General features: G+C 36.3%; 1 protein-coding gene across 1 annotated transcript; it reads left to right on the forward strand.

Moving 5' to 3' along the window:
- The first annotated feature begins 22990 nt into the window (after window positions 1-22990).
- Window positions 22991-26061, forward strand: LOC129788204 (thymus-specific serine protease-like). Its single transcript, XM_055824269.1, has 4 exons — window positions 22991-24255; window positions 24318-24387; window positions 24684-25457; window positions 25520-26061. The coding sequence occupies exons 1-4, from the start codon at window positions 24061-24063 to the stop codon at window positions 25927-25929; spliced, it is 1449 nt and encodes a 482-aa protein (XP_055680244.1). The 5' UTR covers window positions 22991-24060; the 3' UTR covers window positions 25930-26061.
- The last annotated feature ends 1353 nt before the right edge of the window (window positions 26062-27414 follow it).

A 27414-nucleotide genomic window follows, 5' to 3' on the forward strand; every position in this document is an offset into this window, starting at 1 on the left:
GCACTGTGTACTGTGTATTCATATACAAAACACTACATATAATATTGAAATTTTGTAGATTTATAAACCGTGACAAGAATTTAAAATATCCCAGTGAAAACCGGATATAAATTTACACCAAAGTGAAATGGGGAGTGAATAATGCCCAAAGTATTTTACTAAGACACTCCCCGACAAGGGACAGCGTCTATTTTCTCGCTGGCACTGTTTTATCCATCTCACCCCCTGCTCGTTGGGGGGAGGTGATGTGGGTGGATAAATAATTCAACAACTATTTATCACATTAATTAAATTCATTCCCGACCCTAAATTACCAACGTGGATGAGAATTTTCTCCTCTGGAGGAACTTTTATAAATTGATACTCACACGCTTCACCTTTTCCCCATTTTAGTATTAATCAATTTGAATTGGAAATTCTTCAACGTACACTCTTCACAATTCCTTGGGGAATTTTACTTTCTTTTATTTTTTTTTCTTGCACTCACAATCTCTATGTTTTCTCTGTGTTGAATCGTCTTGTTATTGCTCTTTAGACAAAGGAATGTATCAGGATTATTAAAGCTTCTTTTGTAGAAACATAAAAAAGCTCTTTAAGTTTTTTTTACGTTTTCCGCTGTTTTTTTTTATTGGAATTATGGCTTTTATTCTATAAATTCCTTAAAAATTCTTTCTAAGGTTTATGAAAGGAATAAAAAAAAGGGTCCTTAGAACTTTGATAAATCAAGCAACTAAGAAAACTTAATGTTTCTAACAGCAAGAAATACCAACACAATTTTGCAACCACTATTTTTGGGGTTGGCTTTAGCTCCTTTAGAAGTTGTTTCTGTTGCTGGCAGCAGCCTAAACAGAAGGAAACCCCATTTGTAATTGGAGTGCCATCGTTGTTTGTTTAGGACTCGTAAATGACCATCTTTGTTCCTGCAAACAAAACATTTTTTCTTTCCCCCTTATTGGGGAGCAAAAAAATACATTTCCCCTTCAAATAAGACAATTTCTTGAAGACAAAATAACCGCAAAATATAAAGGATGATTGAGGGGGAAATGAAGACAGAAAAAAACGCAATAAAGTGAAGAATTAAACGCAATTTTCTTCTCTGTAAATCGGAAAATAAGAAAAATTTGTGATTAATTTATGTGGCAAGGGAATTTTCTTGTCACGTTCAATGCTTCGTGCAACGTGGGGGTGTTGGTTTGAAGAAGCTCATGGAATGCATCGTATTTTGAGATGGAGAAAGTTTAGCAAAGAAGCTTACAGCAGTGAGAAACTCGGTAAATAAATAGATATTGCACACAGAAAGTTTGTCTGTGAAAGAAAAATATGTAGGATAAATTTTGCAAATATTTCATTTAAACAGACAGAGAAAAAAAATTAAAATAGTGTTTTCGCTGAAGAAAAACGCCACTAGCTTGTCCGAAGCTGCATCAACAATATCATGAATTTTATTTTTCATATCACTCGACCACATAAGTTTAATTTTATGTTTATGTATGATCCATGTCGTACTACTCAACATCTTTTCCCATCCCCGTTAAATCCTCACACGGGTGCTTTTGCATAACTTGCAAGAGTAAAAGTCCTCCTAATCGCTTTAGAGAGGTTCTATATGTATGTACATAAATCTGAGAGCAATTTCAATAAATCATCTTCATGTGTCAAAGAGACGGGAGCTTTTGAAACTCTTCTCTCTCGCATATAGCTTCTGCACCTGCAAAGTATTTTTATCTTGCCACATTGATCAGGCTGTGTACGGAATGGAAGAGAAGGTGCACGCTAAATCTGTGAGACACTGAAATATGTATGGCTATATAGAATGTCTTTCCATTTTATATTTTTTTTTTCCACGTAAAAGCTTTTTGGATATTTTTTGAATGGAGTTTGAAAGAGAACAAAAATCTCGCAATGAATGATCTCAAAAATTATTTAATAAAATTCTATTTATCATTCATTGATGAAAAAATGTTTTTATAGAAACTTAAGCTTTCAATATAATTAAATTAATTTTTTATGCTTTTTGCATTTTCCCAAGCTAAAAAAAAGTAGCTTCATTTTGGATTTGATTTCATTTTTATTTATTCGCGTTCTTTTTGTGTAGCAATTCAACAATTTTCTGTGAGAGAGAAATTGAAATTCAATAAAGCACAGAACTGCTACATATTGAAAGCTATAAATAAAATGGAAAAAAGCACCTTTTCGGGAAGAAGCAAGAGAAGCAAAAGCTTGCTGAAGAAAAAGCACCGCATAGGAAAATGTAAGGAAGACAATAAAAGAAATTTACAATTTCAGAAGTAAATTCCTTCCAAATACACTTGTCATTCAAAATATCGTCATGCTTGCCTCCCACACAGTGTGGAGCTGAATCGGCAGATGTGAATAATGCCTCCGGTCCGATATTTAAGTCTCATATAGAGCCGTGCAATTGTAGCCTTTTTCCCTCCAGATATAAGAGAGAGAAAGAGAGTATTATACGGCAAGGAAGCTGTGCGGGGTATTCCACTGATGAACAATATAGCATTTAGTAGACCCTCAGGAGACTTATTATATCTGGTGTGTAGTGCTCCATATGTAAGATCCTCCCCCTCTTCCTTTTTCAGAAGGGTGTGTGTGTGTGGTAAGTCCCAAAGGGGAGCAATGGGGGAGAAAACATTACCGAAAATAAACTGGGCACATATGTGAAAGTTCGCATCAATATCACGATTTGATGTTTTAGCTGTGTTTCTTTCAGACACAGCTTTTGTGTACCGAGCAAAATCGAAAGTCGTCAGATCGGGCTCAAACTTGGGATGAGCACGAATTAGGGTCCCCACATTCCAAAAAACGTATGCGCCAAAAAATTTTTTTCCGGCCGGCCGTCCGTCCGTCCGGCCGGCCGGATTATAAACTTAAATTGCAAGAGAACCGTAATAGATAGAGACTTGCGGTAAACGGCAAAGTTTAAATATCGACCTGAAGAAATCCGATTATGAGGTCAAATCCACCCCCCCACCCCCCCGTCCACCATTTTGAATAACCTCAAAATTTTGTTTTCGCTATATCTCAGCCCCTGTAATAGCTAAAAATCTGAAATTTTTATATGTTGTAGGGCCCATCAATACCTTTCCAATGATACCTCATTTTTGAAAATCGGTCAAGCCGTTTAGTCAATATGGCCGCCACAATTTTTTATCGAAAATCGACCATAACTCGAAAACGGCTTGACCGATTTCGATCAACCCAGGCTCAAATGAAAGCTCTCAATAAGCCCTACAACTCTCTAGAACATTTGAAGTTTCAAAAGTGACCGCTAGGGGACCAAAAATCAAAAACAAAATTTTCGATGAGTTTTCGATGAATATCTCGAAAACGCCATTATCGATTTGCTTCATTTTTTGATATGTTATAGCTGACTATATTATCTAGCTCCATGCCAAAAATGAGGAAAATCTATGTCTCCGTTCTCGAGATATAGCCTTCCAAAGTTGGCATGTCATATCTCGGGTTCTACAAGTCCGATTTTGATCAACTCAAGTGCAAATGAAAGGTTTCGTGAAACCCTACAAATGTCTAGAACATTGCAACTTCGAGAAATGACCGCAAGAGGCGCTAAAGTCAAAATCAAAATTTTCGAAAATTTCGAACTCGAATATTTCGAAAATGCCATTATCGATTTACTTCATATTTTAATATATTATAGTTGAGGTTAAGACCTTTCCAACGATAGCTCAAACTCGAAAATCTATGGAGCCGTTCCCGAGATATGGCGTTTTAAAGATTTCTTACGGTATGACTTTTCAACTTTTCCCGACTTTGAGCGTATTTAAACTAATTCGCGTTCTAGTTTGCTCTCACAAAATTGGTACACTGAAAGAAACACAGCTCTCGTAAGCTTGGTCAGCTTACCCGTACATTTATTACAACTTTTCCTCCTTTAATTCGCACGAAAATGAACCATGTGGTCTGTTTTCTACGAAAACTTTTCTACATAGCTAAAAATAGCTGCTCAGAATGGCTCTCAAGCGGCAACTTTGGCATTGAAATGTTATCTTTAATGTTCCAAAAAGAAATTACATATTCAGAGCTTTCAATCTATATGGAATAATAAAAGCATCCAACCCTGCATCCAACACACCGTTAAAAATATTATGCAAAATTGCTTTTAAAAATATATGAGTTTACATCGTGATTAGAATATTTTAATAAAGATGAGACGATATATAATTTTAAGTTTTGCCAAGAGAAAAAAAAACTCAAAGCCCTCGAAAGTTCTCTGGATTCGGTCAAACTTTATTATGTATTTTTCAGAAGTTTTTTTTTTATATTAAAAAATATCGTGATGAGTTTTTCCTGAATATATCTTGGACGTAAGATGAAGAAGCTTTGGAATTCCTGACTCGCTAAAATATTTTTCTTCAATCCTGATTATATTGCTCAAAAAGAGACTTTCAGCTAGTTGCAAAAGCTTCAAATATGCATTGCCAGAGTAAACAAGAGCAAATAATGTGAAATATGTTAAGAATAAATTCCTCTGAATAAGATATTAAGTTACATAGATACATAGAAAGTGGATTATATTGGATAAACTTCCATTTAAATTGAATTCTCCTCCAAATTGTTCACTCCTTACTGAGGAGTTATGGCAGTTCCCGGGTATTTACTGGAAAATTTTCAAGCAAAAAAAGGGTTCTTAATTGTTTTATAGTGCAAGATAAGAATGTCTCAAGCTACCAGAAAATCCTTGAAAGAAAGTCTTGGGTGTGTGTGAGAGAGAATTAAATTGTTGATCTGTAATCTATATGGAAATAGTAATGAATTTTCCATCAATTTGGCGTCAAAGTGAAAAGAGGAATTTTGTTCTTCGGCATCTTTCCTTCTCATACAGATCGAAATCTAAACGGAAGTATCCATCATCCCCGGGGCGAAAAACCATTTCGAATGTCAAGAATGGAATGTGTCAGTGGAATCGTATTAATAAAAATCATTCTAGCAGAAATTTAATTTTCTCCTCCTTCCCGTGGGGGCTGCTTTAATAATGATCTTTACTTGAGGATTTTATTCTCACTTCACCTTCACACAATCCCTCATCCCCATTATAGTAACGTCGTCCAGGCCTACAACACTGTTTGACGCGATAAAAATTCCTTCCTTCCGATGATCCCTTTTGCTTGATGGACTGTATTGTTCATCCTCTATTCTCTCATACCTTCTACATCCATTTTTTTGGGACACTCTGTCCCTCTTGCTGCTAGCCCCATCAATGAGTAAAAGGCGGGGATTCTGAAGACCGAGCAGGAGGAAAAAAAATGTAATACCTCCAAATGGTGGCATTCTCACGTTTTCACATCCCACATTGTATAAAAGGAATGTGTATGTTTTCTCAACTCCATAGCCCCCCTCAAATGGGGGGCTTCTTTTACGGTTTCATTTCTCATCGTCAGCACATTAAATTAACACGGGATGCACTCGACTGGATTTAATGAAGTTGGTCTGTAAATTGCACTTATATGCTTTTATTACTTTGAATCTAAATTAATTCGTAGCAAATTATTGTTTTTTTCTTTACCCCTATCTTTATTATTTAAAAAAAAACTCGAAAGTCAAAGCGTCGCTGGAACGTAATTTTTCTTTTAATTTTCAAATTTTCATTCATTTTGAGAAATTTTCAACCCTTTTTACAGAATTACTTCAAAATTCTCACAAGAACTAGAATTTATATTATTCTTCCAGTTGTTTACACTGTGAAAATGACGGCAATTTCCTAATAATGAAGGCTATATAACACAAAGCATGAGCTTTTGTTTTTTCACACGTGAAAATAAGCTGATTCAGTTCGAATTTTTCAGCGTAGGTGTGAAGAGTATAATGCTGAATTGTATTTATGGTTAATTACTTTGTGTTCTCCGTGAGAAAATGAGTTCCATTCGTTTCATTTCGTCTGTTTGGTGCAAAAGCTTTCAAATGAGATTTTTTTTAAATGTTTTTGTGAAAGCTCCAAAATACAAAGTAATATTGAAGCTTTTCTTTCTTGGAATAAAAATATGCATCTTTATGGGATTTAATTCAATCTCAAATTAATGCATCATACACTCACATCTCAGTATGAGGTCTTCTATACATTTTTCACTCCCTGCTTGTTTTCCATTTTAGAGAGAGAGAGAGAAGCTGAAGGAAATTCGCCATATGCTTGCAATTTGTCTGAGAAAATAAAAATTGTTTTAAATTTATGTATTCAACAAAAATAATATAATTAGAAAACTAATAATCTTTGAATAATTTTTTTAAAATTTTTTTTAAATGGATTGATTACAATACACATCCCCCCTAAAAATTCTCAATTGCGAGCTAAACAGAAGATAATACAGCCAGAGATGCGGGGGATAGATATAAGGGAAGAAAATCATATTTATGGAATGGTTTACAACAGTTGGTCTTCCATGGGAAAAAGAAAATTTAAATGAAAATTATTTATGACGACAGAATTTTCATTTCGTGGCTTAGTTTAATGATTTGTGGCTCTCTCAATTTTTACACACACACACACTGAACTCCACGAAGCTTTCTCATAGCATCTCCGGGCATTTTATGTGCCCAGGGAGATTGTGTGATGTACAATGAAAAATTCAGTATATTAAATTTTATATTATTGCTACAGTTTTATGATTTTAATTTGCACATGGAGGGATCTTCAAATATGGGGGCGCGGTTGTGCGCGAAAAAAGGTTTTCTTGGAAAAAATTACGGCGATAAAATTCAATTAACTCTTCAGGGTTTTTTCTCCTTCATCCCCCTTTTTTCAAATAAGAAGAAATAAAGCTGAGTCAAGGCAAATATATTTTGTTAAATAAAATTGAATGCAAAAAGATTTATCAATCACTGTGCGATTTATAGAAAACAATAACATTAATATAGTTCATTGACCGCATAAGGAAACATAACTCGTGTCGCAATACATAATAGAAAACTAAAAAAACGAAAAGTCTGCAAAATCGTATTCTGTAAGCACTTTGATATGACGAAGAATGAAATATTTGCATTGAATTACAGCTTGGACAAATGCCAAAAGGCATCTACAAATAAATCGCTTCCACATTTTGGGGTTATTGACAATTATTGGACCAAAATGTGGGAGCACTCACAGCGTATTTGTCTTGTCTGTTGGCACACGCGAAACCTCATATGCGAAGACATCTCCTTTTCCTTCTACTGCTGCTGCTGCTGCTACTCATGCCAGCAGCTGAATAATGCAATTTCACTGGAACAACAAAAATTTTCATATTCCACAGTGAAACACCATAATTCGGCGAATGAAAAGAATAACTTTGCTTTTGGGGGTGGTAGAAACATGGGGAAATTTATGGGAAAATCTCCCACACGAAAGAGAGAGAGAAGCAGCGTCAGGAGGATGCACGGGGGAGGTCGATGTGTGGGTGGGTGGCAGTTGCTTAGACAGAGGGCGCTCTTCAGACACGGAAATTGGAGAATTTAAATTCATGGCACGTGCTAAAAATTGAAAGTAACTAACTATATACGTCTCACAGGGCACAAAAGCATATCGAATATGTTACAGGGAGCAATAAAACATTCTCTACTCTCTCTCTTCCCTATAATAGACCGCCCCGTTAGATGTATTTTTTATAACCTGCACACCCACCTTATGCAAGAATTTTCTCAAACCCTCAGCAGTATCCTAACTCATCCTCATCCCACACTGATCCAACATAAATTTCGCAATCCCTGGCAATTTGATGCTTTTCTTTTTAGGTGAGATAACTCCGCACAAGAATTTCTTCATTTTTTTTACTACCATAGATTCCATCAAATTCTCTAATTTTTTCAATGAGAAAAAAAAATCATTTTTCCTCCTCAATTTTCCAATGGAAAGTCCTTCATTATATAATAATTGTATTTTAGGATAAAATGAATATATAAACTTGGAGGAGAGAGAAATTATTCGATAGAATGTGGTGAAAATTGTGAACGGAATATTGAATATAAAATTGGAGAACAGATGAACATAATATGCATAAAATGCCCATCCCATTTGCCACCTTTGACCCATACGCCACCTCCCAAGCTGAAATTCATTGGGGGATTTCGTGAAAGAAAGAGTCTAACCTCCGATGCATAAATGGTACGTGACGTCACGTCCGCTGAAAAGTTCCAGCTTCGATGAAGAGTTTTAACCACTTGATTCATTTTATACAGAACAAGATCTCTCCGTGAGCACATAATGAAGTCAGTTGTGTGGATGTATCGGTATCCTTTTGGGATTCGAATTATACATTACATACATACATATAAAATGGAAAATTTCCACCGAGAGCGCTGATGGGAGAAGAAAGAAAATCAAGCAAACTTTTGATCTTCTCTAAATCAATTTTCCGGTAAAGTTTCTACAAGCAACTCTTAACTTTTAAATCAAAGAAATAATTATCAGACTCTTGACTTAAATCCCCCCCCACTCCTCCATCTCCTCAACCCTTATCTCCATTCTTTGTATACAACTTTTGCCAATGCATCGGTTCTCCGCAAAAGTCCAGAGCTTTTTTTTCTTATTCATATAGAAAAAGCCAAACACAGGAGTTTTCTTTTTGAATCAGTTGAGAAAAGAGTGTTTTGAAAACTAAAAGAGTTGCTTTGTTAAATTAATTTACCAATTACCCGCAAGCACAATAAGAAAGCTCGAGAAAGCTCACCCAGATATTATGGGAAAATAATGATGAAATTATGTTTGTCAACAAGTTTAATTAATCTTCTCATTGCTAATTATTTCGCTTTATTTTTTGTTGTTGTTTTCGTAGTATTCTTAACCCTTCATTTGCTGATTCTAAAATTTAGAACTTTTATTTATATTTGTTCTTTCGATATCTCATGTTCTGTGACAATTTTAAATTTTTAAATTTCATTAATAAAATTGCAAATAATAGAAAATGGAAGAGACTTTAACAGACAACTTGCATTTATTTCATTTTCATGGAAATTTGTGAATTTTTGATCTTTGTAATAGAATTCCATGGAATTTCTGTAAATAAAATAAAGCAACAGTATATAACTAATGTATTACCTAGAAAACATTGTAGGTAAAATGTATGTCAAGCATTGTTATGTATGTAAATTATGTATACAAAACACATAAGATCTGTAGCTGTGATTCAACAAGAATTTCCCATAAAAATAAGACCGAACCATGAAGGAAAACCGCAGAAAATTTTCATTTTGGTTTGAGTAACGATATACACATACATACATAGCGGAGGGGTGTAAGCCCAGGGATGAAAATAGCGTGTGAGACTTTCTTCGGAATGTGCGCTATTTAGGGAATCTAATATTTTATAGTTTACTCAACGAGATAAACGTATTTACATAGGATATACACCGAGAGGGAGATTAAATTCTTCACTCACAAAAAGAGCCCAGGAGTTTGCACAAATATTCCACCATTCGTATCCCTCCTGGCTTTTGGTACACTTCTACCACACACACCCCCTCTGGGACGATGGGGGTGGGCTGTCTGACTCAAATTCCATACTATAGCGGTGTCTCACCCAGTTTGATATTCGCGCCAAAGTGAAACAATGAATTTTAAAGTAATTGCTGTGCAATTTGCCAGCAGCAGAGCGAAAAGGGCATTTGTCTGGTGAATGACCTATTTTGAAGATGAAATTCTTCACTTAACATTAATGCTACCTACATACAAATACATACCATTCGGTAGTTCAAATTAAATGGCAATTTATTACCCAATATAGTCCTCCGTCCATGATCAAACAAATCAATAATTCAGTGGATGATTAAACAAACGGGTTGCTTTCAATTTTGAACCGAATTGAGCTGAACGATTGAAGTACCTTTTAATTATTTCATCCAACACTACAGGATTGAGCGATACTTAAAGGACACACACTGCTTGGGTGGTTAAATGGTGGCTTTTGGTTTTGGCTAAGCTTTCGATATACATAGCGCCAGCTCACAATGGGCGGTGGCTGCTCATTTTGGGTTTGAAGTTTAACTACCGGAAGGCGAAGACACTGTCACAATGATTTTCCACTATTTGGTTGATTGTCACGTCCTATCAACCCCAAACATAGTTTCTGGTGAGAACTGAACCAAGAACCCCTTCCTCACTGCCCACGAATTACAACAACGAGACACACCCTGTCTCTTCAGCATTCCCACGGGTTTGGTCGCACTGTCCCCGAGAGATTTGTGCATCTTCCACTGCAAATGTTTCATTACAATCCATTTCGTCTGGGATTCATGAATATATTGTGTGACTTGAGACATTTCGATATCCAATGTTCTCTTACTCTATTCTCCTTCAATAAAGCTGCACAGCTACATAGCAAAATGCAACAATATTGAAAATCTAAATTATTCTGGCTGGAAAAGCTCCAGAGACTTATCTATAAAATAAAATATTATTAAGTGCAAAAGCTTCAGAAGCTTTGTGAATTTTCAAAGAAGATACGATGATTGCTTTTCATTGAAAATAATTCAGTTTATTTCAAAAAAATTTTGAAATAGAGAAAATTTTCAAAATTGAACGAACGAATTGAAGATAAATCTTGAAAAAGTTTCACACAATAAAAAAAACATAATCTCTTTAGCCTGATTCCCATATATAGAAAATTGACTCAAAGCTCATACATCACGAAGATAATATAAAGTGCAAAATCTTGTGGGATGGAAGTTAAGAAAAACTTTAAAATTATCTCTTCTCCTTCCGCCTGAGAGTTCTTTTGACATTATTTGAACTTCCAACCAGAGAAATTATGTTACATATTGAAGAAACAAAGTTCGGGATGAGGGAATGAAGCGACCACACTTAAAAGTGGGAGACACTGAATGGGAGTCCAGCATGGTGTTGGGAATCCTCTGTGCCAGGAGGACGACAAAAAAGGGAGTCAGCAGAAAATGAACTTGAGATTGCAAGTGTACTATTGAACTTTTACGTGTAATAAAAGTTTCTCATTTGGTGAAATTCACTTTTTTGTGGGGGTGTGTGTTGTATGGCCAAAGGGTGACGATGGGGGTTTGGCCAGAGAGGCGATGGGTACATGGGGTAAAAGAAAATTCACCAACCGCGAACTCCAACATAAACACTCAACTATTTAACGAAAAACTTTCCAAGGAAGACGCGCTCTTGGGGTGTACTTTTTAGCTTCAACCAAAAGAGCTTTGTTATAGCATCCATCCGGCACCACATTCACATGACGTCCAAAGAAATAAACTTTTCTTTTAATCCCTCACTCTTTCGGTGACTTCATGTGCAAAAAGTTTTTCACTTTGCGGCAATAAGTGAGTTGCCGAATCATTTTGACTTGCTCTTGACTCTTTTTCCTCGCATTTCGGTATGGGGGATTGAAATGCGAGAAATGGGACGGACTTTTTTTTACAATGAAAGTGGCTCCAACTAAATGGCAAAAGAGGTGAAAAGATGAGAGTGACAAGTGAAATGACTTGGGACTTTTTGAACGTTTTGTATACATATACAATTTTGGGGGAGGTGTGTTTTAAAACAATTTAAATTCCAAGTCAAACACACAAAGGGGAGAGACCAGAAACTTTTAAAAGCTTTCCGTCACTCTCACAATCATCATCCTGTCCCCACAGAATATGGGCTTTTGTGAATAACACCCTCGCGTGTGCAAAAGAATCTTTCTCTCAATGAGCGAGGAAAAAGGTGAATTTTGGCATTCATTAAAAAGTCGCCCATCTAGAGATGAGATAAAGCTCCTCTCTCACCCTTCCATGGGGAGCTTTTGGGAATGATTAAGAGGCAAAAGAGTGGGTTGCAGCAGTCAGTGTGTAAATTAATTAAAGGGGAAAGGTTGAGCAGTTATCTGCCAAATAGAAATTCTGATTTAAAGTTGGAACACTTTTTTGTCGGCGTATTTAATTACACTGTGAAAGTAATGTTAATTAATGTAATTAAACTTTCTCGCTATTTCAAACAACAGAAGAGAAAAAAAAAGAAATTCCACGGGGAGAAAAAGAGAGAGAATTTTATATTATTCCCGCGCGTTGTGGAGGAAGAAGCTTTCGTGCCAAAGAGGAATTTAAATGCCAACGTCAAAAGGAATATAAAGTTAAATTGTTCAATAAAAGTATCGAGTGGTATATGATCCTATGCTGGCATTCAGGACACGTTTAAGACGATTTTTATGCTATTGTACATTGAAAATCAATAAAGTCTGCAAGTATATACCACGCGGAATGGTAGAGAAACTTTGCAAACTCTTCCTCTTTTGCAGCTTCTCGACTTCCTCCGAAAATTCTTCTTTATTTTTTTTCTGATAAAGCATTCTACCAAAAATAAGATGGTATCAAAATCAACCCTGTATGTGTAAATTTTTCTTCAAGTGATATTTGTAGACTCAACAAATCAACATTTGTGCATGTCCAGTATTTTCCTCGCCATACAAACTGTTGAGAAATAATTCAGAATCGAAAAGCTCGCCATATGAGTGATGCCCTAAAGTTGCTTCACAGGATATTTATTCAATGAGATTTGATTTATGATTGGTAAATATGAACCTTCTCTTCACTTCAACAAGTTTTCACTTATGAGTACATACATATATCTGACATATCACTTCAACTCATCACCAAAGCTCGTATCTTTTCACTCAAAAAGGGGAGAATCATAAGTTTGTGGTACTTTATCTGCACACCATACAAATTGACAGACACATCCAACTCGTATAAAATTAATTTGCCAACGGAATAAATTCTTTAAATTTTTAAAGAAGTTTTAAACGGCTGAAAGACAAATATACAAAGCAAATTGTTCCAATTAGTAATCCAGAGCTTTGGAGATAATAAAATTTGGAGTGATTCTAAGAAAGGAGCTGCGTGCTCTTCATCTAATTAAGGGGTTTCAGCTTTCTTCTACTCACACAAAAAACCCACCAGAGAGCCCCATCTAAATTTATTATCGCCATCATTTTACAAAATTATAAATATCCTCTCGTTTTCCACAATTCCCTCCCGTTCATAGAACTTGATACGCATTTTGGCACGATACCCAAACCACCAATTATGGTGTGTATACACACTTCAAAGGGAAAGCGTGGAAAATTATATCGCCAATAAAATTAATTTTCAGTAAATAATGGTGTGAATTTGCCAGTGAATAAAAATCCATAAATCCAACACCGTCAACGCGCAATTTCGGCAGGAGATTGTCCTGGAATTTCGGGGGCAGGGGTGGGTGTTATTCAGAGGATTCTAATGGGTGGGGGAGGATATAATAGAGAAGTAGTATGAGGGTGTTTCACTGCAGATATTGAAATTAAATGCCTTACGGAGATAATGCCATACAGAGGAATTTTCTTTAGTGAATATAATCATAATGCAGCACATACCTATATAATATCTTGAATCAATTTCGAGATAGAGATAGACTTTTCGACTATTAAAGTGTTTCGTTTCAGTGGCAAATAGAGTGTATGAAGCCGGAGATGAGGTACTTCATCGGGTACAAAGGAGAGGAGCACACATACCCACCCGGAGAATGAAATAAAATCATCAAAGGAATTCATTATTTTATGTACTTGATTGTTATGTATATTTCAGCACATACGCGCCATGTACATCCGAAACCACCCATCATCGATAGCAATTCAAATAAATGTTATTCACAGTTCATTTGCCAAGTGCTTGCCGGCGGAGGATTCCTTTTCGGCACAGACAACTCACAGGAAAAGACTTTTGCACAGCACAGCATCTCGATACTCCTCCTCGTCGCGCAAGCATTTCCCATTTTCCCCATATATGTAGCTCTTCCTCTTCTGTCTCTCTCTCCACCTCCCGGAAAATTGCACTTGAACAGCAACACAAGGAAGATTGATTGAGTGCATTGATGTGAAAATTCTAGAGAAAATGAAAGTATCAACCGCATTGGGGAGACAAAATAAGGGGAAATGCCATTGAAATCTCTGCGACATTCCATATGTATGTATCATTGAACGATACTTTCCTCTTCCTTAGTCATCCATACATTCTTGGGTAATTGCTTTATGAGATTTTTGAAGAATTTCAGTGTATTACGAGCATTAAATTGAAATAACATAAAGATCACCCAGCTATAAAAGTTATAGGAATTTTCCAATTTAATTTATTTGTTGCATTTATGCTGTTTAATGTTGCAGATATTTGTTAAAAAATATTTATTGATTTCAAAAGCTCCATAACTTTGACAATAAAAGACTTGATGATTTTTCTATTAATTAAATTTGAAAAATATATAAAAGAAAGCTCACATGTACATATTTTACATTGTTAGCTTTTTTTAATGAACTTGACTGTCTTGTTAAATGTTATTGACGGTGACACATAAACTATTGTCAGACGGAGTGACTATAAATTAATTTTATGCATTTCCTACCATATCGGACCTCGGGACATTTTGACAAGATTCAAATGAAAAAGCTCGGACGTCGTTGATATATACATATATTGGTGAGGAATGGGATAGGGAATAAACGAGAAAGAAAATTGGATTTCCATCGATAAACTCTGTCCCAATATTTCATCTAAATTGAAGAATATTGTGTCAGTATTTCAGTGTAGTGCAAAATGAAAATCTCAGGTGGGTACAAAATGGGTGGAGAAAGTTTGAAATTCCCATTCTTTATTGTGTCAATTCGGAGGCGATGCACATTCACAAACCAACCCCCCACCCCTTTCCACATATACCGAGAAGCTCGCGGGAGAAATACTCTCGAAAACTCAATGAAGGAGTATGCTGAAATGCATAAGTTAGTGGATGTTCAGCATAAGAAAAACTACCACTCGAATGCACACTCCTTTTGTCAATCTTTTTCTCCTTCTTGTATAGGTACATATTCTTACGTTTTATGTGTGTGGAAAAGTTACAAAGTGAGAGAGAATTTCGTTTTATAGAACTTTTCTAAATAAATTCGAATGCATTCTCTATCGTAGAGGTACCTACTCTTTTACATTTTATGTAAACCATATACTTCGCAGTATAATGTCTTGTTGGAGGATGTGCCTGTGGGAGTTTTTTTTGTGGGAAAAATGTCATTGATGCAAAATAAATTTCATTCATATCCCAGCACACCTTCAGCAGCCACCACGCGGTCCGTGGCGGTCATGGGTGGCCCCTGTGGCGCCACCAGACAGCCACCACACGGTCAGGTGACATACAAATGGGGAATAAATCGTGACCGGTCACTGTGACGTCCCCTCTGTGGATGGCTCGTGGCTACGGCGCAAGCATCCAGAAAAATTTCCCACAAAAATATCCCAAAAATATTCTTTCAAAATATATTTCTACAACATACATAGAGGGCATGGCGATGGTATATTCCCTCATGAAATATACAATAATATGTCAAAGAATTATCATAACTTTGTAATCAGATTTTCGGGGTATCAACCATTCAGAAATAAATGCGATATCCACTTTACGTCTTGAAATTTAATGAATAATCTCAAAATGCGGGTCCTAAATGTAATTTTATTAATTAAATGAATTAAAATTGATGATTTTTGGGGTAAAATAATAAAATTGCAAAAAATTGATCAAAACCTAAACTAAACCCTTTTTGAAGGGTCCTGACATTGTTTTATGCCAATAAATGTCCAGGATTATAAAGAAAATGAGATTATTTGTAATGATATTTTTCCACGTGCTTCATATGGGCTAAATAGGGAACCATTGCAAACATTATTCTCGTAGGCTTACGTAAAATAGATAGCTATTGCAAAGACTAAAAACTGAAAATACGCTGTTTTCGAGACTTTAAATAATATGAATTTCCTGCAAACAAAATGAATTCATATATTTTACTGTGCGTCTGGAAAGTTTAAGAGTTTTTTTGCAAAACATTTGGGTATTTCCAATATTAACATATGCATTGATGCCCAAGTGCTGCTCGAATTGCTACCTGGAGCATTATCTTTTAGTTTTCCTTACTAAGCCTTTCGGCAGTACAATACCATAAAAAACCCATTTATTACCTGCAATTGTCTCAACTAAAGGAAAATACTTACAGTAATATTTGTGTCAAAATTTTTACCTAAATTCATACCTAAGATTAAGATTGAAAATTCTGTTTAACGTGATATTTAGCAGGTGCGGTAAAACATTATTTTCTCTCTTGAACGTACTCAAATATCGATATAGTGGTTTATATTTTTTAAAAATAATTTATTTTCTGACAAAAAAATGAATAACTATGATTTTTGGTTTGAACGATCACAAAAAATATAATTAGTAATTAGTGAGAGCATTGATAAAATGGAATTAAAAACGCGAAAAATTTAATAAAGTATCTTCGGATAATTTTTAATTATTTAAATTAATGTAAAAGCATATTTTTATTCAAAAATATAAAAATATTTTATTTCTAATATTTTTATTTTAAACTCATTTGGCATTGATCTCCCGGAGAATCATTGATCTTGTGAGTGAGAAGCATCGCTGTGACGTCATGCACTTCTTAGGATCGCTGTGGCCGTGTGGTGACCGCGTAGTGGCCGTCCACGTGGGTCGCGCACCGCTTGCGGATATATATTTCTTTCACTTTTCTATCCTTGTCTCCCTAATGCGTTTTGGGTCTGTCACCAAGTAATCTTCTCTAATGTGTAAGAAGAGCATAGGAATATGACGTTTACGTGCTTCTCTTTCACACAGAATTATCTCAACATAACTAGCGCCGCGGTGGTGGCTCAAAAAATTATTTTGGGAAATTTCCCAAAGTAGGAGCCACAGGGCGGCCACGAACCAAAAAAAAGGGGACCCCCTGTGACTATACATTTGTGGCTGATTAAAAAAAAATTTTTTTCTTTATATTTTAGATAAAATGATATTTATCAGTTGTTATCAACATACTAAAGATGCCCAGATATTTTATTTTCAAGAAAAAGCTAAAAAACTGCTAATATTCCACATAAATTGTAAACGTATCGTCCCCGCTGTGGCTGCTCTGGGACCCTCTCGTGGCCGTTTTTACAAAAATGTTTAATTCTCTTAAAATTCTATACTTTTCCGATTGATATCGATTTTTAAGTAATCTCTATTTGAAATTATAAAGTTTCTGTTACATTAAATTGGTGTTAAATACGTGAAATACGATTTTCAAGATTCATTGAATTCTGCATGGTCACAATTTGCAACCATTCGTGGGTCCCCTGTGGCCGCCAATTTCGGTCACGGCAAAAACTGAAAGAGCCACGAATTGGGACTGTCTGGTGGCGCTACTGTGGATCCCCGTAGCAGCCACAGGAGCCACAGCCACAAGAGGCTAGCTGGGATGCATTTCACAGGAGAAAAGTGACAAAGCAGGAAATGCATAAGCGATTGAGAAGAAAAGTCCTTAACTTAGCTTCTTATTTTACGTATCAGGTGTATGAATTCATTTGACTGTTACACATTTAACTTGAATTTATTTTTTTTAGAATTCTTTCTTTTTTCTTCCTAAAACACAAAGAAAGAGATTCAATAAAATATTTATGCAAAACTAGAAAATGTTTGATACAGTTTTTCACGATATTTCCTTTATCCAAAGGAAAGCATCTTTGGGGTGTTTGAAAGCGTTTGAAGAAATGAAAAGTGATATGAGGTTTATAAAATTGCTTTTCGAAGCTCACTCAAAGCAGCAAAAGTTTCCATTGAGAAGCTTTGGGGGTGGAAGATTGGACTATGTATACCCTTCACAGAAAATCTTCGATGAACGGAAAAAGTTAAAATAGTTGCAAAAGTGTAACGTTAAAGTCTCTCTCGGGGGGAAAACATGGATAAGAGGAAACATTCAGACAGCTACAGGGGGTGTATTGAGATTAAACGAAAAAGTTGCCCCTTCATACATACATACATACTATATAAAATGGATTCCAAATGTTTAAGCACTCAAAATCACCACCAACAATCATACAAGAAAGCCACAAGTTCACGTTTCTTCACCCTCCTTTGGCAAAGGAACATTTTCTGTACAAATTCAGAAACAAGAGCGATCTTTCGTGCAACCATTGAAAGTTCAAGCTCCTCCATGAGCTGCCTTGAGGGATAAGCGGTGGTTAATGTAAAATTTTACTTTTTGGTTCTTTTGAAGGAGTTCCCAAATAACTTCCTCCGCCGCCGTGCTATTCAATGTTTCATTCTTCTCCGCAGCCACAAAACCCGAAGCTCTCGATGTTTGGGTATGACAAAAGGGGCATAATTGCCATATTTAAGTGTGGTGGCTTGAGACATGATGAGTATGCGGTGCGGGAGAACTTTCAAAGAGCTTTTCCACACGTCTTTTGTTGTGCGGTTGGATTTTGTCAAAAAGCTCGAAATTCGTCATCCACCCCCAGAGACTTCTCTCCTTTTCATACAGGGCGTATTTAAATAATTTTCACTGTGAGATTCCAGAGAAATCCCCACTTTTTCCTCCTTCAGAATAGCTCTCAACATCTCCGTGTGTGCGCCATCATTTGGGTGCAAAAAAGAGAAAATGAAGGATAGGAGAGAATTTTTCACCGGAAAGTCCTGTTGAGCGGTCTTTGCCCCCACATACTTCTACTCTCTTTTTTTCCCACAACATCCCTCAAGTATGTGAACATATACGCCGAGGTGAATGAACTAACGAAAAATCTCTATTCCACTATGTAGCTACATATACTCAAGGTGAACTATTGTATAGGAAACTTCATTAAAACATTCGCCGCGTCTTAACACCTTTCCCAGACATACCTATACCGTACATACCTCTATATAGGGGTTCTGTGAGGTGAGAAAAAGGGAAGTAAATTCATGATTTTCTGACATACAAACTTTTCCACTAAATTATCATTTCCCCACAGCTTTTCAGACGCTATAAAATGCACTCGGCGGAACCATTCAATTAGTAAAGAAATTTTATGACGTTGTGACAATTTAAAGAGCTCCATACAATAACGGTTCACTTGTACAATTATGTATTTAAATTTTATTCTGCAAAATTTAATTATCTACTTAAAAATTATATATTTTTAAACTATAAAATGAAGCAAGATCACGTGAAAGCTCGAATGATAATAAATTAATGTATAATTGTTCTTCAGTAAATTAAAAGGTCTTCTATAAATAATCTTAAAATTTGATAAATAAATTAATCTTATTTATACATATAAATATACATATATAAAACGTAATATGAGCATTTTTTATTATTCAAAAAATGTTCCAAAAAGATTTTTAATATTTTTTTGATGAGTTATATCTCAAGCATGACAGCTTCAAATTGAGCTTCCAAAGCTCCACTCATATTTTTTGGAGCATACTCCATGCTGCAAAAAAATCTCATATTTTCAACCGCCTGCAGAAAAATCGTGAGAGAAAACATTAATTTTCGTGCTATTATCTTTTGGTTTTGTGAGCTTTGGCAGTTTAACAAAATACTCCTGAATTTCTTTCACATTTGTTGCATTTCTCGTGGAAAATTCCTCCATGTCGGGATCATCGTGTGCATCAAAGGCCGCCTTCTCCATTTGCTCCCGACCCGAACCCGCGGTCATCACCATTACTGTGGGATTCATGGCATCCATGTGCTCCTTCAGGCAACTCTGCAGGAGGTTGAGAAAGAAGAGGAATGCCAGCAACGTCAGGGCCGACAGTGCTCCACTCCCTTTGCCGCTTTTCCTACCCGATGAGTGGTGTGGGCTGGATTCCCAGTAGATGGGACCACCGCTTGTCCTGGAATTTATGGCCAAAGAGGAAAAATGCTGAAAATTTAGCACACTTCCCTTCGAAGCGAGAGTGACAGTCAAATGCAATATCCTGACCCCTCTTACCCGTACGAATAGCTGTCGTCATAGCCACCATGACCCAGTTTGAGGCCATATCCGTGCCCATGCTGATGGGGACCATACCTGGACGGAATAAGCATTTGGAGTGGAAGGGTGGGGTGAGTCTCTAAGTGATTTTCAATACGAGCCAATTATAGAGTGATTGATGACATTCGAGTTATATAGACAAATATATTAGATTGTATATAGCGATGTACTGACACGAGGGGCTCCAGAGGTGTGTCAGGGGCCTCATTATGAATTTCCCAAGGGGGCCATATGTGTGGAAAGTTAATGAAATTTTCATTATATAGATAAATAGCAAAATTCTGACTGACATTGAACAGTTAAATTGGGAATTGATTTTTAAATTATATAATTTTGGGATGAAAAATCTATGAAGCTTTTTTAGGATTCTCATACCTACTGAATTTTTAAATTCATAAAATGATCATATTTAAGATAATAAGACTGAGTCACTTTTCCATTTCATTCAGTGCCTGATGAAGGGGGTAATCAAGTAACAAGGAAAATTGATGCACCTTTATTAAATTCAAACAGATTTTGTTGGTTGAATGGAAAACAGGCACAGAGTTTTTTTTTTTTTTAATCCTTCCTATAAAAAAATTACAATTTCCCAAAGTTTTTCCTCCATAGACGGTGTGAATTGTATGAAAATTTGCAAAGCATACATGCCATGGACGCCAGGATGATAGAGAGCTCCACCTGAGTAATCATGATTGGGGGCGTGGTGCGTGTGGACGGGGGCGAAGGATGAATGCCACGATGGTGGATGATGCGGAAAGAATTGATGAGGGGAATGATGGTGATAATGGGTCCGGAAGAAGCGATCAATTGGACCCAAATTGCCATTCACCGTTGTCAGCGCCGTGTCATTCCCATCCGCACTCCCGCTGAACAATTTTGAAAATGTCATCTCCGTATCTATACCACACACCACTTGAAAATTCACAATTTCACACACGTGAACATCACTTGTGACTCCAAAGACTTTCGGGACGGCAAGTGCAAGATGTGTCACATCTTCTTTGGCATTTTATACTCACTCCCCCACCCCCACAGCATTGAATGAATGTGGAGCGAGTCCCGCTCGGGTGTGTGGCATAAACTGTTGATGGAAATGATAGTGATGCTCCCCATTACTGGAGCATGAAATTGTCGGAGATTTAATCCAAAACTGTCGGGCACATTACTCATTAAGCCATGTGGAGTGTGCGGAAAAGAGTGAATCAAATTTTCATTGAAATTATCAAATTTGTGCGACTGCACTTCTAGGGCGGGCGCATAACTTTAATTGCAAACGATTGTGTGTACATTGCAGTGTCTCATTGTCATCCTATAGTTGTTGTCTGTTGATGATGCCGCGTGGTCCAGGAGCACCACTGCGCTGTGATAAATCAAACGGCTTTGCAGGATTGAATGCTTAATGATCCTCCCCCTCAAAAAAAAATCTCTATTTGAGCGAAAATTCAAATTGATAACATTTTATGCTATATATAGGTGGAGCTTTTACAGAGCTTTAGGAAAAGATCCTATTTAATTTTAGAGCTTTTTTGAATATTTTTCAAATACACTGAATATTCTTTATTAACGGATAAAAACGTTCTTAATAATGACAAAAATCAAGGAAAAAATTGGGCTTCTAATTAAGCATATATGAAAATTCTACATAGAATTTTATTATTTAATTCGCCGCTCAAAATTCTCTGGCACAACTGACTAATTCCATCGCTGAAGAGTTTACACATAGCAATGTTGGCAAAAAGAGGAGATAGTGGGAAAATGCAGTGTCGAAAAGGGCAGCAAAAAGCCATGGTAGAGTCACATAGAGGCAACCGCTTTTGCCATCATCATCAGCGAAATGGACCACTCCTGCCATTAAAATAATTTGTCTAGTGTGGCACAAATTACATAAATTTGTGTGTGTGGCATGTGGAATTTTTGAAAAGTGTCCAAACGTCATCCACAATAAAATTTCAATCAGTAATGCGGTTTCCATTTCCACCCCCAACACTCTATGCCCCCGTGTATACCCACTTGACCGTCATCCATCATCTGACCATATTCGTGCATCCGATCTAACAGCATATGCAGTTGAATTATTCTCACCACTTCTCTCACACCTTCGACAGGGTGAGGTGGGAGCCAGAAAGGGTTTTAGGGGCTCTGGAAGAGAAATACTTAAAGACCCTTAAAGTTCTTTATTTGTTTTCCTATAATTATTATTCTTTCTTTTTAGAATAAAGAGCTTTTTTTTTTGAAACCTTTTTAGAGAGACTTTAAAGAAATTAATTAGCCTAGCATTACAGCCAAAAATCAGATCAGAATTTTCATAATCGTTCTGTTCTTTAATTCTAAAATGGAAAGACGAAAAGCTTCAATATATAAGTAAAACAGAGAAAAAGAAAATAATTCTAATAGCCTTGAGGTCTTGATTAAGACAAAATGTCACACATCTTATTTTAAAGGTGAACTTCTTTCAATGTCAATGTCATTTTAATGCTATTTAAAGAATAATTCAACTTCTTCTCTAAATTGGTTTAATCTCTCACCACACCGCCACTAGCGCAACTCGCGAGAAAAAGAATAATTGAAACCGGATTTTTCAGACTAAATATTCTTTAAGATTAATTAAGCAAATTAAATTTAATTTCAAACGTTTTTCTACGTACACTGATAGAAATAGTATGATTAATTTAAAAAAAAAATATTCTTAAAAAAATTTTTTCAACAAAACTTAGACCTATAAAAAGCTTCTAGCTGGGAGCCGTAGGAAAAAGTGATTGCCTCACAGCTGCCCAACTATGTTAGCTTTTGAGTGCGTTTGAGATTTCACCTGGCGCCTCCACTTGCAGTGGCACCCAACTTTGCCAAACAATACTATTTATGTATACATACATATGTATTGTACAGGAACATAGAGCTTTCAGTGTGAGTGTGTGAATTACAAATTTCATAATCATTTCTCACCATATGAGTGATTAAAGTGGCTCGAAATTGACGTGAAGAGCTCCATATAATTTTACTAATTGGACTTGTCTCGCAATACATGGAGAGTTGGTGTTACACTCCATCCATGGGTGCCATATCCACAATTATTTTCCTCATACTTCAATTTAATTTCCATCACGTGGACACCATCCATTTGCAGTGTGTGTAGGTGTAGGACTTTTTGCACAATGAACTTATATGTGCTATATATGTATATAACTTGTGTGCGCCCATGCTCTGTCTCCCAAAAATATGGATGGTTGATTGGAAGGGCCGCATGGGAGACCGATTTTTCATTCATTTTGCCGAAAATTTTAATTAAATTATGAATTTTCCACCAATTAAAGGGAAGTTGAGCGGAAATTTTCTCAATTTTAATTAATTGCCAAATAGAATGATTTATTGTTGTTATTTCGCACCACCAACTCTCGCACAAAATACACAACTCACCGAGTTCGGTGCATGCGGCAAAATGTAAATTGAATTGATGGTGATTTTGTGAGAGAGAGAAAATTTGTGCCAGAATAAAAGTCTCGGTCTATGCTGTAAATATGATGTGCCGGGGAGGTAAAGGCGATCTCTCCGCCAGAAACTTTGCAATAATTTTGGTTGAAAAGTTTAGCATGGTGTAGTTGCATGATTTCAACGGCAAAACATTTCCATTTGGACAGCTTTTCTGCACAGGATTATATAATCAATTTTAATGGCATATTTAATCAACATTTTGGGTGCTTTCAATTTATTAAAATACTGCGATTTATTTTGATAAAAGGAACTATCCGATTATGCGATACATAAATTTCAATAAATAAATTCACACACATACACCCCACCACAAACATATTGCAAAGCGTGGGGCTAATTCAGGCAAATTACATGCATTAATTAGCACAAAAGGTGCGTACTTATTATGCATTACACCATTTAGTTGATGTTTATGGAGGAACAGCAATATTCCTCCAATTAGTTAACACGCTGTTCAAACGTTCAAAGCTATTAATATCAGGATATTTTATGCATGTTTTGTGACAACAAATATGGGTTTACAAAATTTATTTTAATTTCCCTAATTTTCACACAGACTGCAAAATGAAGAGAGAAAGATCTTTAAATTTATGTAAAACAGACGGTTTTTAGCAGTGTATTCTCTCGCAAATTCTCTCAAATACCGCCTTCGCGCTCTTTCATTTCAAATTCGCCGACTCACCTTGATCTCGGTGACCTTCTCCCGGGCCGCGATCTCTAGACAGAAATTATCAATAAGATCAATTTGGTGCCAGTTTGCTGGAGATCATCATGGTGAACGTACGTATTTTTCTCCTCTTCTGTGCTTTTGGCACCTCCCTGGCCATTAGATCCTTCTGGAGAGGAAGGAACTTTGATGAATTCCACGGTGATGTCCTCACCCTTCCACCGGGAAGAGTTAACGATCAGTGGTTCGATCAGCAAGTTGATCCATACGCTCCCACAGACAACAAGATTTTTCACCAAGTAAGGAAAATCCCCCAAAAGTCTTAAAAGCTCCTTTCTAATTTTTTTTGTTTCCTTTTCAGAGATACTACGTAAATTCGGATTATTTCAAATCAAAGGATGGCCCAATATTTCTTCTTATTGGCAGAGAAGGTATAATTTGTTAAATTTTGCAAATTAATTTCAATCCAATTGCACTAATTGACCTGCAATTGATCCGAATTAATTGCGTCTAATTGCACAGTGTTGTGATGAAAATATTGCGATGTGGTCATTAGTTTATCTATTATTGTGATTAGTTAATTGGATTAATTTAGAAATGATCTGGGAATTTAACCTAATAATTTATAATTATTTTCTATTTAAATTTGTTTTAATTCTTTAATTATGGAAGAAGGTTTTTACGAATTTATAAGACTTTTCGGGTAAATTTTCATACCTTTTTGCAGGTCCTGCCTCACCGAGATGGATGGTAGAGGGTGCCTGGATAAAATATGCTCAAGAATTCGGTGCTCTCTGCATTCAACTTGAACACCGATTCTACGGTCAGAGTCAACCAACACCGAGTACAACGACGGAGGATTTCCCATTTTTCTCTTCAGAAATAGCCCTCACAGATGTAGCCCTTTTCATCACGGCCATGAATGAGAAATTCAATTTAACAGACAAAAATGATTGGATTGTCTTCGGTGGTGGCTACTCTGGTGCCTTAGCAGCGTGGATGCGCGTAAAGTTCCCCCATCTTGTTCACGGTGCTGTGAGTTCCAGTGCCCCAATTTTGGGGAAATTGGATTTCCAGGAGTACTACACGACTGTTGCAGATGCAACCCTTGACTGTCGTATGAGCATTCAAGAAGCCTTCTTGGCGATTGTTGAGCAACTTGACAGTGAATCAGGGAAGAAATCTCTCGTTGAGCAATTGCAACTGTGTGATCCTCTGGATGATGTCACAGAATTGGACAAGTCGAATTTATTTGAAAATCTCGTGAGTATCTTTGGAAGTGTTGTGCAGAATAATGGTTTGCCTTTCGCCAAGCACGGCATCAAGGAAATATGCAGTATAATGAATGACGAAGCCAAGGGAGCACCTCTGAATAGACTAGCTGCTCTCAATAAAATCTTCCTGGAAGATGATGGACAATCCTGCTTGGACTACAAGTACGACAAAATGATCAAGGAGCTCAAAGAAACATCTTGGGAAGCTCAAACAGCTCGTGATGGAAGTAAGATTCCTGAAATAATTTTTTAAGCCAAGAATTTTGATCTGAATCTTTAATTTTTGCAGCTCGCCAATGGCTCTTCCAGCTCTGCAAGGAATTTGGCTTCTTTCAGACATCCGAAAATGCATCATTCGTCTTCAGCAATTATCTCAGTACTGAGAATTACTTGAAGCAGTGCTCTGATGTCTTCGGAGAGCAATTCAATCGTGCCAGTCTTGAGAAATCTATATACAACAACAATGTTATCTATGGAGGACTCAATATAAAGGCAACAAATGTAATTTACACCCACGGAAGCCTCGATCCTTGGCATAGTCTTGGACTGACAGAAACGAATGATGATGGTGTTCGTGCAATCTTTATTCGTGGTACAGCTCACTGTGCTGATATGTACGAACCACGTGAAGATGATCTGCCTGAACTTAAGACAGCCCGCTCAGAAATTCGCAAATTCATTGCGGATCTTCTCAAATAAAGAAACAAACAACTAATAAAATATTATATACACCTGCTGATATTTTTGCACCGAAACTAAAGGCAAAAATGTTGCCTTTTGCATTACACAAAGAAATTGCAAGAATTTTGAAATAAAACATTGCGCAAGAAATGAAGTTCTTGTTCGGAATTCATGATGAAACTTACAGAGAAACTTCCTTCCCGGTATTTAATTTATTTTTAACCACGATGTTAGACATTCCCAGTGATAACGAAACGCAATCCGCACAAACTTCCCTAAGGGCATTATTGTCTCACAAGAATAAGACATCCCGCACTTGGTACATAAGGAAAAGTTTCCACCAGCAGTGACCTTTTAAATGTTATATATCTCATACAGAGTGGAAGTTGCAAAGATGATAAAAGTTCCATGTGGTGGGGAAATTAAATAAATGATTTGATGCTCTTCCAAAATGACAAATTATACTTCAGATCACCAAATAGTCGTGATTTTGAGTGACAGAAAGTAAATTTGCTGTACGTTTCCATTGAGAATCCGAAATGCCTCTCGAAAGAACAACTCAATCACACAGAGATAATGATCGGATTCTTTAGAGGAGCGAAAAAAAGGAAGAAAAAGTCATTCTTCACTTTCAAGGAATTCTTCGTTTTGTCAGTTGATTTGGTATGGTAATTGAAGTTAAATTATTATCTTTTTTTTTTATTTTATACTTCTTACTTCATGGAAATTCTTTAAAAATTAAATTTCTATTAATGATCGAACAGATCCTCTTGCTGGAGACAAACAGAGTTGCTGAAATCTAAATTGTATCAACGGAACCCATTAGATGTGTCACGAAATACCCAAAATACGCATCGAGACGCAACATTCCGCCCATGTAACATATGACGTGTAGAAATTCATTTTTCTTATTCATTTCACACTGTCCAATAATAATTGGGTAGTTCCATTACAAAATCCACCCTCAGCTACCCAATGCCCACCCACCCCAAACCAGACAATTCTCATCTTGTCTCTCTTTCTCTCATTTACGCCACACATGATCGATGCTGGTGGAAGAGCCAACACATAAATCACACGCCCGAATATTATAAATAATGCATTTTATGTAACAACGCGATTTCCTGTATATATCGTTCAATGAACACACATGTAGATAAAAATGAACCGTGAACTTGATTGGGTTTCACCTGGATAAATCAATACGGGTGCCCATATTGCTAATGAGTTTCCAGAAAAGCAAATAATCATTTAAAATTAACTGAAATTTACATCTCAATGTTTAATTTATACTGTATGTTCACGAAAGCTCTATATATTTCTGGGTCGTTAACTGTGTCGATGTCGATAATAATATGAAGAGAAATTTTAAAAATTCTTATTGTCAAACTATTCATAAATCGGAGGAAATATCGCTGCCTGCCCTTTTCTCTCTCAGGGCAACTAAAATATATGTGACAATGGAGGCGCCTGGTTATTCTCTAAAAAAAAAAACAAAGTACA

Source organism: Lutzomyia longipalpis, chromosome 1, assembly GCF_024334085.1.
Source record: "Lutzomyia longipalpis isolate SR_M1_2022 chromosome 1, ASM2433408v1".
In the NCBI taxonomy this organism is placed as follows: Eukaryota; Metazoa; Arthropoda; class Insecta; order Diptera; family Psychodidae; genus Lutzomyia; species Lutzomyia longipalpis.

What these genes read in the sequence shown, in the direction of transcription:
- LOC129788204 (XM_055824269.1), top strand. Translation starts at nt 24,061, where the DNA reads ATGGTGAACGTACGTATTTTTCTCCTCTTCTGTGCTTTTGGCACCTCC. An exon ending in ACAACAAGATTTTTCACCAA is followed by an intron (nt 24,256 to 24,317) that starts GTAAGGAAAATC and finishes TTTCCTTTTCAG; the next exon opens with AGATACTACGTAAATTCGGA. An exon ending in TCTTCTTATTGGCAGAGAAG is followed by an intron (nt 24,388 to 24,683) that starts GTATAATTTGTT and finishes ACCTTTTTGCAG; the next exon opens with GTCCTGCCTCACCGAGATGG.